Consider the following 15,200-nt stretch of genomic DNA (forward strand, 5'->3'; position numbering starts at 1 on the left):
AGTGAGGAGGTTGAGGATGGTGGTGACTCTATGCTTGTGGCGCCCAAAGTCGATGATAGAACGGGAATGTGAGGAAGAGACAGACGGCGCCAAGCTGGACAATCTCGAGGCAGCTCTCCGGGTTGTGATGGGCAAGGAAACATAGGACCAAGGTAGAGTGCCGCTAGGATTCGAGGCATTCGAGGTCTAGCACGAGGACCTCATCGGAGTAGGCAAAGGAGGAGATGAGGTGGCGGAGGGTGGCACAAGGCAAGATGTTTTCAATAAAATACCATTAATACCACAAGTCATTGGATGCTCAAATTTTAAACTTTTTATGAATTAATGTAAAAAATAATATAAATAAGTATATGGCCAGCAACCATCCGTCGTATCAAAAAAGAAAAAAAAAGTGTTCTTTTGCAGTCACTCAAGGGTGCCAATATATGCATTGTTATCAGGGGTCCGAGTTCCAACATGATGGTAGCAGGGGTTGTCAGATCTTTGACACTTCGGTCCCAGGGGCAGAGCTACGGGCGGCTTGGATGGGATTACGGTATGCACGACATGTACTTCATGCGAGCTCCATCCTTCTGGAGGGTAACTCGGCCATGGTGATCAGCTGGGTTCGAAGGGGCTCTCTCAGAGATAGAGGGGTCCATCCTCTGCTCCGTGATATATGGTTGATGCTGAGGGAGGAATTTATTTTTCATGCTATGCATACATATCGTGAGGCAAACGGGGCGGCTGACTGGGTGGCGGCGTATGTTGCGAGCCACTCAGGAAGCACCCTATGGGTTGGTGGGGATGACTTGCCCGATGCTTTCCGGGATCTTTTGTTTGCAGATTCTGCTGGGTGTATTCATACCCGTGTAGTATAAAATACCCGTTTTAGCAAAAAAAAAAAAAGAGTATGTGTATTAGATTGTGATGTATATCATATACAACATTCTTCAAACCCAAGCCAAAAATTTATCATATATCTAGCCCGAAACATGTTCATAGATTGGTTTTTTTTTTTTTGGCTGTACATTGGGGGATCCTCAAAAGAACAAAACAACATATTGTGTAATGAAACTGTTCCAACTACAATTGTCTGCCATTACCAACAAATTTATTCTTAAAGCAGGGAAGAAGACTCTGCATTACTTCTGATACCCAAAATATGAGGATCATTGCAGACATGTGTTTAGTCTCACATCAGTTATTCGCTGGATAGATCTTAGGCAATTTTACAAAATCAAAAAACTCAAATAATACCTTCCGACTCTTTTTTTTGGATGAGATTCTTGATTGTTACATAAAAAAATCTGGCAACTGCTAGCCTCTCAAATGCTGCAATTCTACTGTAGTTGCTGCCAAAATGAGCCGAAATGCAGATGGAACTGAAGCCATGTCGTCGAGATCAATGTCCCTATCCGAAACATATCCTACAATCTAGTTTGCAGTTTGATTAGCTTCGCAGTAGGCATAGGTTGCTTTGAAGATAAGGATGACCTGCCCCCATTGTCGCATGTCCTTGAAGAGTGGGTGTCCTGCATATTTTGATGAAGAGCCAGAGTTAATCAAGGATATTTTGGTACCGCTACACGTAGACTTGCCAAAGCACCCATCATCTCTACAAATGGAACATTATAGGGCTTAATTAATTAGCAGCCCATGTTCACAGAGTTTGATGCATGAAATAAAATACAATAAGTCCGTGGCCGCCCATAGCCATCACAAGTATAAATGGCCTGCGCTGGAATGATAAGCCCGCATGCAAAGGGAACACTTTAAATCCCCGGTGCATATATATCGGACATGGCACCTAGAAGATGTTCAATAATAATTTAAAATCTCAATGTATTATACCAAGAAAAGCTTTAAATCTCAATATGAAGACAGGTTCATGTATTTGAATTCATTTTCTAACTTATAATAGAAAAAATGAGGCATAATTGGAGAGGATTAGTAGATGTCCGGGTATGTCTCTCGTTAAACAATTTTCTTATATTGGTAAAAGATCATTTTTTTTTATTCATGTGCGCATGCCTTTAGGTTTTAAGTTTAACTCAAGGTTGATGTTTCAAATAACATGTTATACCGTCATAATGTATCCTCAGCAAAATTATCACTGACCATCATAACGGTTGTAATGAAATCTTATAATGATGTTATAATGAAAATAACTGGAATTTTTTAAAAAAATAACCCTGCTATATTTTCTGTTGCTTTTTATAGTTTAAATAATATTTCTTTAGATGGCACAATTAATCACTTTCGAAACTAATTTCATGAAAAATATAAATTCAAAAATACTTCCTTAAGAGAAGGTATAAACGAAAATAATAATTATTATTTATGTTATAACGATTCATTTCAATTTCGAAAGTTACTTAATACAAAATTATCATTATTATGTATCTTACATCATTTATCTCGATAACACGAAAGAGAGGTGGCAGAAATCCTCATAATGGTCATTAGTGCAACCATGTTTATGGCACCATCATTTAAAGTCATGGACAAGGACATCACTTTGAATCATGAGAAAAAGGGAGAGAGAATCGTACTAACAATGGATTTCATATTCCACACCATGGCTTTCCACATCAAAATTAAAGTTCCAAGATTATGATTTGTGATAATTAAATCCTTGGTATTTTAATCATAAAGTAGCTATCCACGAGCAATCATTATTTGTCCTACGCGATCATTAAGCGGAACATTCTACACCACAAGTTGTCATTAGACTTGCTAATTTTCTGTGGGTAAGATATGACTAGACTTGTCGATTAAGGTATCGAGGACACTTTCTTTGCTCATTTTGATTGGACATCAGATTCTATGATCCAATAAAATCAAAAATCAACGGAAGCAAAAAGCTTTTTGTCGGTCAAAAATCAAAATCTTTAAGAATTTATTTCAATTACACAAGGACAAAAAAAAAAAACACAAAAGGTTGATATCGAATTTCACTATATAACTTAGGAAAAAGTTTGTAATCATCTCACTACGTTTTATCCAGAAATAATAAAAATAAATTAGTTAAATTATGTTCGGGCTATGCTAATTTTTTGTTTGGCTCTACTTTGGAATAATAAAAGATATATTATGTGAATTTTTTTTTGAATGATATACTATTTTCTCGAAAAAAATTTAAAAAAATAGTTAGACCAGTCATGAAAAATTTGACCATCATAACTATTACAATCACATATCTCCTTCAAGTTTTTTCGGTAGGGGTATGATTTATTCTTAATCTTAGCTTACTTGAGCGGAATACACTCTTAAAGTTCATGTCTTGTAGTTTTTAACTCGATATCAAGTTGACTCAAACAACTACAATACGTACAACCTAGCAACCAATGTGAGATGAGAGACAATAGAAATCAAGTAGGCCCAAAAATCCTGAAAGATTTAAAGCGACAAAGCAAAGGGAAGGATTAAAGCCAAGAATGGTGGTATGCTGAATGCTTGAGAGTCACTCAAAGCTCAACATTATCAAGGGGGGAACCATCAACCACCCCATATCTTCTTCCCTCACTTTTCTACCTCAAGACCTCCTCCTTGGTCCTACTTGACCCCATCCCAAACCTGGAGCCCATCCGGAGCACGATCTTTTGATATTTTCACTTCATGCTCTTGATTTACAAAACGCACCCCTCAACTTGCCGCTGACGGCAGCGGCACCGCAGACCACTGATCAGGAGAAAAGATGCAGAGCGGAGCAACCTGCTGTTGTTACCAGCGTCGGCAGGGGTCAAAAGGGCGGTGCACTATCAGAAAACATGGGAGTGGAAATAAAAACGGCTTTATGATGTCCCATCGGTTGGTTGGAGACTATTTCATGGACAAAAATACGGTCCTACTCAACCGTGATCACTTGGATCCAAAATGACCCAAATGGTAGCGGAGAGAGAGACCCTATTTTGAAATACTTGAAAGATTGTGAGTGTTGGAGTAATTTTTCAAACTAAACATGTATTTAGAGACGTAAATAAAGCAGCAGACTGGATGGCTTTTTATGTGGCCTACTATTCTGAAAAGACTATGTGGGCTGGAGAGATGGAGATTTGTTATTTTTTGATTTTATTTAATATATCGATACTCATAAAATATAAAAAATTCTAAAAAAAAAAAATCTTCCACACGGAAAGAAAATGTCTCGAAGGGGCCATCGTTTTAACTGGCTTGGGGTCGGAGTCACGTTCTTTTCCCAAATCAGAGTTGTGAATTAAGAAGAAGAAAAAGATGAACAGCAGAGGCACCGCAGCATGATTAGGTGCTGCGGCAACCAACTCGTACTTAGGGCAGTCTCCCCGCCGCACTCAGATCCATGCGATCCCCCTTGATAAGATCAGGGCCGTCCAACTCTAACGATTTCTGGGATCCAAATCTTTCATGTAATCATCCTTTTGGGTGCGCGAGGGGGTCGGATACTGGGATGGCCCCGCGGCCGTATGATGATACGATGAAAACAATCCATGGCATCGTCCTTTTTGTCGTTATCCACTCGGTCACTGCAATAATTGAGCCCATCCACCGCTTCCTACCCAATGTAGGCGCCTAACTGGAAGCTTTTAAATTTGAAGAGGCTGGAGCTAAATTGGGCACTAAATTCGCGGACGGAAGCCGGTCCTGGAAGTAGATGCATCCCGGAAACTCCAGTCCTTCACTCATTTACCATATTTGTATGCTTTTCTAAATGAGCATATTATTTTTTCATAAAATAGAAAAAAATTGTGCCATCCAAAAGATAGATAAATTATTTTATTCCTAAAATATCTCAAAACCTATAACAATAATATAACAATATAATTATAAAATAATAGATTCTGATACAGATTTTAAATATATAAAAAATAAATAAGTGATGGCTATAATGATCGACTGGATACGAAAGGAGGAATAGAGGGAGAATGGGAGTCCCCTGCTATATGACATCCGTCTGATGCTGAGAAATTGTTGTACCTTTCAGACAGTGCATGTGTATCGGAAGACGAATAGGACGGCAGATTGGGTCCTTTCCTATACTGTGCAGCACTTTCGAGAGGTTCTTTAGCCGCATCCGGCGGCGCTTCGCCGCCTGTGTCAGATTGTAGTTTTTGATTCTGCTGGCTACACCCATGCCAGAATAGGATGAATAGGTGTTGTACCTAAAAGAATATTTTTTATACATTATATAAGAAATATTTATTTAAAAACTATAATTTTTTGGATAAAATTTTTCACTCCTCGAAGAGTGGTCCTTGAACCGGCCCAGCAAGTCGCCTGGGACGGCTCCATTTCTTGCCACAGCGCCCCAGCCCATCCGGGGACAAGGCACTGTTCAAAATTCGAACCGTGGTCCACGGCCTTAAAGTGGCCGTTGGGAGCCCCTCTCCAGCGGGAAATTCAAAAAATAGCGTCAAATAGGCTACAGTCCTGGAACCCAAACCTATGTCTTTTGCCTATTATTTTAAATTTTTCCTCGTTCGCAAATCCGTACGATTTTTTTAATTTTAAAATAGTAATGAAAACAAAACGTTGGAGTAGGCTCTGAAACTCGATGCTAAGAACGAAATTATTTTATTTTAATGACTTCGTTAAATCCGTAAATAATATTTTTTTACTGAATATATATATATAAATGTATTTATATATATATACATACACTCTACTTTCTTTTGAGGCTTCCCGCCTTTTCTTTATCCCACGTCGTTCCGTGCTGTCCCTTTCGGCAGGTAACCGCGTCACGTCCCCACCACGTCCTAACACCTTCCCACACCTTTTTCTATTTCCAATTTATTTTATCTTATTGGTTATTATAAAATATTTTCTTAATTTTTGGGGACATGGATGATTAAACCATCTTGGTAAAGAGACGGAGTGGCGTCCGGGAAAGGAGGATGCGGCCTTCGCCGTCTGTCGTCAGCGGCGGGATTTTCAGGGAAAAGCGACAGCTGCCGTCAAGTGGCCGACGGAAAGTGACGGCCGTTAAAACAGGCAGAAGAAGGCGGATACAGTTGTTTATTTTTTTATTTTTATTTAAAAGAAAAGAATAAAAATCGGTGGGTGAACGGCGATGGCGACGGGGTGACGGTTATCCTGAGGGAATCTCCGCAACCGCCACGTCACCAGTGCCATAGATTCAGCTTCCGATAACTAGGGAGGGGTGCCGTCACCACCTCACGCCGACAAGCAAGCAAGCAAGCAAGCGGTCACTCGCTCCAGAAGAGCGGTCTCCCGTTGCTGTCTCAGCTGTCTACCAAAAGATAAGAATGGTAAAGAAAGAGGGAAGCCAGGGTGAATACACCGGGAGGTGATAGGGACGATATTTTGGGGAACGATAGTTGGAACGGAAAGGGGCCTTCGGGAATCCTAGGATGTTGGTGGGTAATATGGTAAACTTGGCGTCGGGCTTCTACTAAGGGTGATTAAATAGAGAGGGGTGGAGTGGAGTTGCGGGACATGCCCACCTGTCATGCACGACTTTCCGTACCGACGTGGGTGTCGGATCCTTTTTCGCGCCGGTAACCGGATTCTAATTTCCCCTCTACACGTCTATGACGTATTTGCCCCTTCCTATACCAACAACTGATAACCACTTCATCTTTTATTTTTATTATTATAAATTGTGATTTCCCCTCAGATTTTGTTGAGCTAACCCACTGATTAATGAATTAGCAAAATTGAGGAGCATGGATGGTGGTTTAAGCAACCGGATGGGAAAGAAGACAAGCCAATGGCATCTTAGGTCGTTGGCTCGTTGGTATTTAGGTCCTCCGCGACACTGACCGCCTATCCAAGTATAAAACCTTTATTACTAAGCAGAAAATATAATTTATTATTTTTAACTTATATGATACAATAACGACAAGGTTTAGGAGAAAGACAATCTCGTCATTGCCTTATGTTTTTCTTTAAACTCCAGTACATCATACTTTTTTAGAACAAATACATTCAAAAAATACAAAAAAAACAACAACAACAAAAAAAGATTGAGCAAGCTCTTGACTCTTGCAAAGCCAACCTTTAGGATGCTGCACTGATCACCGCAACGATGGGCATGAGTCACTTGAAAAGTCATACAGTTTCTAAAAAAATTTCTAATATTCTGTAGCAACAGTTGCTCATCCTTTGCTCTTATGTACCTCTGAATTAACTTAATCATGGTAGCCGAGTTATTTTTTAAATGAATTTGTTGGGTCTCTAATTTGATTGGTGTCCTTTCTAAGCAGCTTTGAACTCAATTCCAAAACGAAAAATATTATAGAGCCGGTTTTTCTTACTATAATTAGTCCGAAGTCGATGTTTCAAATTAGGAATTCAGCGCTTTTCCCAGGTCCCTCGTCAAGCACACTTTCGTTGAAGTTTACCTCCTGAAAATTTAGGGATGGGGCTGGTGGTCATGCATAATGACGCTGGGACAGTTATGTCTTTTGCAAGGGTGCGTATAATTATTCAGAATTCAGAATCACGAAATGCGGAAGGAATTGCTGTCTAGAGACGTGACAGATGGCGGAAGGACGGGTTGTGTAGGGACGTGACAGATGGCACGTAGCAGAGAGAGTGGAAATTTTTGCTCTTTGCCTGCGTATAAAATTTCGCCGCCTTCTTTCTCTAAAAAAATCACCGTCCTCTCTTTAAAACCGGCAAGACTTGGCCCTCTTCTCAATCGCCGCTATCGACATTCCCTCTGTGATCTTTGCGTCTGCAAGAAAAGTGGAAACAAACCTTCGTGCTTTTCTCTCCTTCTCTCTCCGGTCTCCTTCTTTTATTGAGAGCCCCAGCCCCCTGTCCCAGCACCAACCCCCGGGAGTGGAAACCAGAGGAGCAGCACCTCTCCCTACCTCCCTCCCTCCGCGGGATGTCATTATTTTTGTCAACAACCGGCAAAACCCCAACTGGAATCGTGCCCGCCGTCTCCTTCCCTTCCTATTTCTAGCAAACACCTTCCCCTCAAAGCACCTCCATACCCGGACCGTCACCAACAAGCTCTATTGTTTCCCTGTATGGAGAAAAACCCCGAGGACCCGGAGTTTTGGCTCCCTTCCGACTTCCTTTGCGACGATTTCTTCCTCGATGGAGGAGAGAAGAGCAACAGGGAGGCGGAAGCAGCTGGGAACGTCGATTCCTGCTTTCCCGGCGAGATCACGTTCGGATTCGGCTCCGATCCGGCCTCGCCGGTGGAGTCGGTGACCGGAACCGAGAGCGATGAGGAGGACTACATCGCCGGGCTGACTCAAAAGATGACTCGTTCCTTTCTCCAGGACGATGAGAAGGGGACCTCTACTCTCCCCCGTCACGGCAGCAAGGTAGGCATATTTTATGATTTTTGGGGTTTCTTTTTGCGTTGTTGCTTATGTCCGTACTGATTTGGTGGCTGTTTCTGGCGAGAAGATACGTGTGACGGCCGGTTCTCCTCAGTCGACGCTGAGCCCGTGGTTGGCCTCCGGGAGGGGGAGTCCCAGCGGCCCTTCGCTGGTATCGTCGCCGCCGTCGTCGCCGCTGGAGGAGCGCACGGACGATCCGTGGGATATGCTATACGAAGCCGCGGGACAGGTGATGCGACTCCGGTTAAACGAGCAGAGCGTTTATGGCCGCGGACTCTTGGGACCACCTAGGATGCCTTCGCCGCCGATTTGTGCCCCTTCCAAGAACACCAATCCCAGCGTGAACGCTAACCCGGGTTATCATCGCACTCCAGTACTCACACCGCAGCAGCTGCAGGAGGTTCAGGTAGGTTGATGGATGCGTAGATCCCTCCTTTCTTTCGTGGCATGTTGTGTTCTCAGCATCTGATTCGCTTAATCTTGGGGTATTCTTTTTGGTCTTCAACAGTTTTATCATTTGCAGAAGCAGCAATTAATGAAGCAGCAGCATTCTGCCGACCGTTTGGTTTGGCAGCTCAGAGCGAAGGGGAGCAGCGGCGGCGGTGTTTATGGCGGGGATGGGCGGTGTGGCGGTCGACCTCTCGGTTTGCCGTCTTCCGCGTGGCCGCCTCTCCAGAAGCAGCAACAGCAGCAGCAGCAGCAGCCTGGTTCCGGGATGCGAGCTGTTTTCCTCACCGGATCTGGTGCCAGAAGGGAGTCCGCCGGCACCGGCGTGTTCTTGCCTCGGAGGGTCGGAACTCCAACCGTGTCCCGCAAGAAGCCTGGTAATATTACCCGGAACCGCCTTCTATTACTGGAACTTCTTTTGACATGGCGAATCATCGTACAAGTAGCATCCCGTGCAGTTAATTTTTTAGCATCTATTATTATTAGTAACAACACTGTTCTTGTTATTGTGAAGATTACTCAAAGTTGAGTAACCTTTGCGTCCTATTTTCCTTGATGCTTTTTCTCCGCTAACAACGCAAGTTTTTTAATCCCTCGCGTCTTTTCTGTGTACCATTGACTTGGAATCTGGTTTTGGTTTATTTTTGTAAATATATTGCTGCATCTAATCGTTTGTTTCTTCTTTTGGGTTACCAACAGGTTGTTCTACTGTGCTTCTTCCGGATAGAGTGGTGCAGGCACTCAACTTGAACCGGGTAGAATTGGGAGCCCAGCAACGCTACCCTGGTGGCTTTGTTCTCGATCACGGCAAGCTCTTCTTTTCATTCAATGCGCCTTCAATTTTTTCCTATAGAGATGGCAATTTCTAAGGCGACTGCTTTTTATTTTGGTTAACAGATGCACCGGTTGGCCGGAGCAGCTCCGGGCTCTCCCATCAGAAGCGGAACCACCTGCGTCCTCAGCCAGCGGCCGTTACAAGCCAAGACATCCGCCTACCTCCGGAATGGACTTATTAGCCCCTCGCCACTGACCTCTTGTTTGTTACTGGTAGCAAGTTGTGTCGCTGTAGGTATGAGTTAGTGAGTTGAGCTAAATCAAAGGGAGAAAAAAAAAATAAAATAAAGAACCAGCAGTAGGTGTTGTTATTAGTGGACCTAGAATTATAATATATTGCATTTTTGGATGGCGGAAGTGCTGGATGGGCGGAAGTGCATGTTGTTTTGCTTCGGTGCCGGAAATAGTGGGACAGGAGGGAAGAATAAGTCCGCAGTGTTTTCCGCTGTTTTGCAGAAGGAAATTCGCAAGTGGGCACTTATCAAATAAGTGAATCAGTTCTTTGTTGTTTACTCTACAAACCCACCTAATTCTCTCCTTTGCAGCCTCTTAAACTTGCAGAAAAACTGGGAAGCGTCTTGGGCTTGAGTAATAATAATAAGCAAAGCGTGTATCTGGTTGCCTTGGGTATATTTTCTCTTGTAAATTTTTCGTATGGCAATGATTTGTTAGGAGTTGGTAGGAAGATAGGATGACAATGATTTGTTGCATGCTTTGTCAAACCTTCATGTATTAAGTAAAAGAATGTGGTTTAATAGTATGCGCTGTGTCAGGTGTTTGTTTAAACCACTCTGCGCTGTGTTATTTCCTTCCTGTTCATCTGTTGTCCTGCGATGTCTGATTTGCTTCATCTTCTCTCCATCTCTTTTGGGCCTGATGTATGTCGCTGTGGATGGCCGGTCCGTTACCCGGAATGGAATCTTTGGACGTCGGGCGTGATTGGCTCTGTTCTTCCCTCTTCTTTTTTTTTTTCTCCTTTGGTTTTGTACTTCTTTTGCTTTCAAAATATAAAATCGCGACTGACGTTTGAACCATTTTTAATCTTTTCCGAAAGTGGTGACGTGGACGGTTGCTTGCGCGTGAAGTATCGTGGGCGTCGTCGGCCGTACGTCCGCTTTCTTTAGCCCCATTATTAATGCTCGCATTTTGTTTCTTTGGGACATGGGGGAGTGGCGTGATGCGTGGTTTGTCACTGCTCGACCGCTCAATTCGTGCACTTCTATCTTCTCCGAAAGTTATCGAAGTTTTAATCTTTCTTTGTAAAGAATATGCTAGGTTTCGTAGTATCGAAGACAGTTTTGCTTTATGATCGGTATTGATGGGTTAGCATCGGTGGACTGCACGTTATATCTCCTGTGTGTTGTCAGTTTTGAAAATTAGTCGTGAAGTGTTTCGAGATCCGTGAAGAAATTTGGATGCCCCAATTGGCCCTACCATGTGCGTGACACGTTGTTTCCGCAGGTAAATGGTGCGATCATCACGCGATCGTTGTCTGTGGACCATGCGATCAAACGGATCTCGTTGCATGATGTGCTGCGTGATATTGAACGAGTAGGAGTGGTGGGTCATGGAGGTTTTAAGGACTTGTGGCTACGGGAATGGGAGTGGAGTGGTGAGTTGTTGAGATCTCTGGGACTTTTAGTTACGTTACGGTCCCGTCCATTTGATTAGGTGTTCTCCCGTGCTTTGGTTTGGTAGGTGCCCAAGAGCCCAGACATTGTGGTCACGGCTCGACCGCACCGATTTTTTTGTGTGGGCCTCCTCAGAGTCAAACTCGCCGTTGGTTCACCAGGTTGGTTCAACCATCAGGACCATGTGAACCAAATTTTCAGTTTGATGAAAACGAAAACTAATGTACAAGTATAAATAAATTTTTTTTTTTTTAAGATTTGGATGTGCCGGTACAACTGTTTAGGTTTCTAAACATTCGGGCAGTACGCAGAGTCTCGTTGGCTTGTCCTGCCGTTCACGCACAGTAGCGCGGGGCTTTACATGCTGCTATTTGTGGGGCCAGCTTTTGTCCGGAGGATCACGCGGTCTTGCCCTTTTCCACTTCACAGATACTCGTATCCTTTTTTTACGCTGGCGATTTGACCCGATGTTTCCCGTGCATCGGCTATCACATTTTGGTTACATGAGAAGATTTTTTTTTTGGGGGGTAAGCGTGAGTAGATATTTTTGAATCCTTACTTCCCCCTTTGCTGCTCCAGAGCTAAGGATGTACTCACGTCCTCAGAATTCCACCCCGGCTATCTTAAATTAAATTTTAATAATAATTTATTCACTAATGGAGGAGTCACGAGAATTGTCTTTATAATTAGAGATCACGAGTTCAGACTGATTGTAGCAAAAAAACAATGCACCTTTGAGTTATCTATTTTGGGGACTGAACTTAGGGCTGCATGAAAGGATGTCTTCGATACCGAGACGAGTTCTGGATCATCCACTTTTAGAGGACGTCCGACGGTTACTGCAGGAGTATGACGTCTTGCAGACTGGGCATGTATTTCAGAAGACAAACAGAGTTACTGGCTGGGTCACCTTCTTTACTGCTCATCACTTTGAAAAAATTTTCTCGATCCGTTGTGTACCTGTCCCTCCATCACTATAGAGTATTTTGTCTTTCGACTCAGTAGGCAATACTTACGCTAGATTGCTGTGAACGGTTGGTATAAAAAAAAAAAAATCCTTCTATATAAATATATATATTAAATATATTTGTAGTTAATTGATTTAGAAATAAGAATTACTAATCATTATCAACTCGGATTTTAATTCCTCATTGCTAAAAGATCTTAAATGACAAATCTCGGCTCCAGTCATGCACTGTAATTAGTCGTGCTGGCGCCGCGTTCCAGCAGTGCTTTTTTTTCTTAATATATATTAGTTCTGCAATTTCATGTACTGTGATTGAAGGGAACGGGCGAAGACGAATGAGATGCGGTTCACACTTCCGGCAAACTACTCTTCACAGATTGGCTCAAACTTCCTTGGAAATCAAATACTTACAAAACAATTAAAACGAAGCCCACCTAATACGACAATGTAATTCAGCGTTACGCTGGTCCAGCTTGTAAGGTACTGTTTATCCCAGCATTATTCTGCAATTAATTAGTTAGTTATTATTTGTTTTAAGCACTTTCTTTGGGTCCGGTGAGCAAAGGCGCCCAGCCCTACAGTCACGATATCCTCTGGTGACCACTTGCACGTCCGCACCCACTCCCTCCTGCTTGTCCCAATCTATAGACTTAGTAATTAACCCATTTGCCACGTTATTTGATGTCCCGTCGGAAGCTTTCCGTGGAGCATGACTCCACGCAGGCGGCCCCCACTGGAGTTGGCACTGCCTTGAATGAATGGGTGTGGGTTTGAATGTTTTGGGAGGTCAGTGAAGGCTCGGTTGGAGGTTGGATAATGTTATCAGACAATAGTATCCATCATGTGGAAAAAGAATGACAAAAGAAGCCGAGTAAAAAAATGGAGCTTTGGAAATTTGTGGTGTCAACAAGATGCATTAATCCAAAATATAGGGCTGAAGGCAGATCAGATATTATTCATTAGAAACTTTTTTTTGCATCTGAATCCATCCGGCTATGTATAAAAATTTGAGCATCCAGAGATCATACAACCTTACCTTACATACGCTAATTATGTGTTCCAGTTTCGTATCGATAATCAGGAATCAAGTTGTGGTAATTGATTCATATGCTTCATCAGTTGATTCTCTAATTGCTGCAGATTCGGCTTAAGTTTTTGATTCTTCATACGTTGGATTGGAAATTGAAACTAAACCTACTGCCCTAATCTTAACCGACCCCACCCGTATCCACATCCATTAAAAAAAAAAAATAGATATGAATAGACAACTATCTGATCTGTATCTGAATATCTGATTCCATTTGTAACCCTATTTAATTTCATATCGTACTTATGAACATTAAAAAAAACCACATTAACATGCAATTACACTTGATTTATCATCTATTTAGTAGTATATTTCATTCTGCAGTAATAAAGTTTAATTATTCGATTTATATCCATACTTTCGGTATCCGATCTGTATCTATATTTGTTTAAAACATATATAAATATAAATTTTTTCATACGATTAACGTTCATATCCGTATCTGTATTTATCAAATAAAACAAATACGGATGAAGATATGCTAGTATCTGATCTGTATTCGATCCGATTTCAGCCCTAATCTAAGATCTTAGGAATAATATAACTAGGTATCTAACAGAATGATTTATATGCAACAACAGGCTCCTCTTTTCAACTCACTAACTCTGGATTTCTTGTTTCCTAGGAGCTTTGAAATTATCATTGTTCATGTTTATAGAAAAGCCAATCATGCTGTTGATTGGCTTTTAAAAGCAGCTTTATTTATGGTTTCTGGACTCTTGATTACTCCACACTTGCAATGATACCAGCACTGTAACCCCCTTTTAGCCAGATTGGGAGTCCTACCGGCCCATACGCGGACGCTGCAACTTATCCTTCATGAGATCACCTTCGCTCGACAACGCTTAAACGATGGGGGAAAATAGCATCCCAGGGATGATTTGGTTGCTCTTCGAACATGTAATAGGCTGTGATTTGGTAGGACAATCTTAACAGAAAATTATAAAAAAATTAAAAAAAGAATATCGACAGGTAAGCAAAGAAAGAATAAAAAAAGGGTCTTACTAGTAAATGACCGTGCAGGTTCTATAGCTTATTTCTTGGGTTAGCACATTGACTCCAACTAAAACCATGAAAGCAAAATTTCTATGTTCGGTAGGTGGAAGTTGAACTCTAGAATAAAAATAAAAATAAGTTACTCCCATTTCAGCCGTTTGGTTAGAGGGATCATTCGCATTCCGATTCTAGAGAAAATAGAAATGCTCCAATCCTCGAAAACCCAATTCTTACTCTCTCTTCTAATATTCAAATTTCATTCCGACTTCGACCACAAACCAAATACGCCAGAAGATATGACTATTCCTGGTTCCAATCCAATCCATTCTGATTCCAGTCGTGAACTAAACGTGCACTCAATGCATAAATCAATTTTACAATCATCATCAAGTTGTTTGGGGGCAAAATATTCTGCAATTGAGGTCGCCATCGGATGTCAACATCTCAAAATAGACGTCTCCAGCAACATCTATTGGAGAATTTGATAAACTTTTGATGGCACATCATTAAGATGCAAGTCAAGAAGAACGTGTCTAGCCTTTAATTTTTTTTTCTTTTCAATACAATGTCTAGCCTTTTACTATTATGGGGTGTTGACCTACTTACAATACATATTACATAATGCAATCAGTCAATTTGCTTATTAGGGGTGGAACGTGTTACATGCGATAGTTGGGCCATTTTAGGTTTGTTGGAGCCATTCGGCCTCTAGAGTTCTTCCTGACATGGCCCAAACACAGATCTCCAACTGGGCCCATCTCTCAAGCGCGAACCTCTTCGTGACATGATCAGAAAGAGGCCGCGGTAGAGCCAGCACCCGCAGAAAAACACGGTGCTTTGTCCAAGCCAAATCAAGTAGAAGCTGTGACCAGTCGGAGTTTGAGTTTCTTCACCCGTCTGTGTTCCGCCACAAAATTAACCATTTAAGCAACAACCTAATAAGCATCGGAACGGGTTTT

At 42.0% G+C, this 15,200-nt stretch overlaps 1 protein-coding gene across 2 annotated transcripts; it reads left to right on the forward strand.

Moving 5' to 3' along the window:
• The first annotated feature begins 7,481 nt into the window (after positions 1-7,481).
• LOC103715497 (uncharacterized) lies at positions 7,482-10,349 on the forward strand. 2 transcript variants are annotated; one of them, XM_008803142.4, is made up of 5 exons: positions 7,482-8,261; positions 8,347-8,685; positions 8,803-9,103; positions 9,426-9,533; positions 9,624-10,349. In XM_008803142.4, the coding sequence occupies exons 1-5, from the start codon at positions 7,959-7,961 to the stop codon at positions 9,740-9,742; spliced, it is 1,170 nt and encodes a 389-aa protein (XP_008801364.1). In that variant the 5' UTR covers positions 7,482-7,958; the 3' UTR covers positions 9,743-10,349. The 2 variants fall into 2 exon arrangements, with proteins under 2 accessions (XP_008801364.1, XP_008801363.1); XM_008803141.4 differs by having other exon boundaries at positions 7,575-8,261; positions 8,788-9,103.
• Positions 10,350-15,200: the final 4,851 nt, after the last annotated feature.

Source organism: Phoenix dactylifera, chromosome 14 (assembly GCF_051530095.1).
Source record: "Phoenix dactylifera cultivar Ajwa chromosome 14, Ajwa_hap1_PhDact_Kaust_v1.1, whole genome shotgun sequence".
Lineage (NCBI taxonomy): Eukaryota > Viridiplantae > Streptophyta > Magnoliopsida > Arecales > Arecaceae > Phoenix > Phoenix dactylifera.

Bases quoted from the DNA above. Each gene is read 5' to 3' on its own strand.
- LOC103715497 (XM_008803141.4), top strand. From the start codon at position 7,959: ATGGAGAAAAACCCCGAGGACCCGGAGTTTTGGCTCCCTTCCGACTTC. The intron at 8,262-8,346 runs GTAGGCATATTT...TCTGGCGAGAAG, and splicing joins TCCCCCGTCACGGCAGCAAG to ATACGTGTGACGGCCGGTTC. The intron at 9,534-9,623 runs GCAAGCTCTTCT...TTTGGTTAACAG, and splicing joins TGGCTTTGTTCTCGATCACG to ATGCACCGGTTGGCCGGAGC.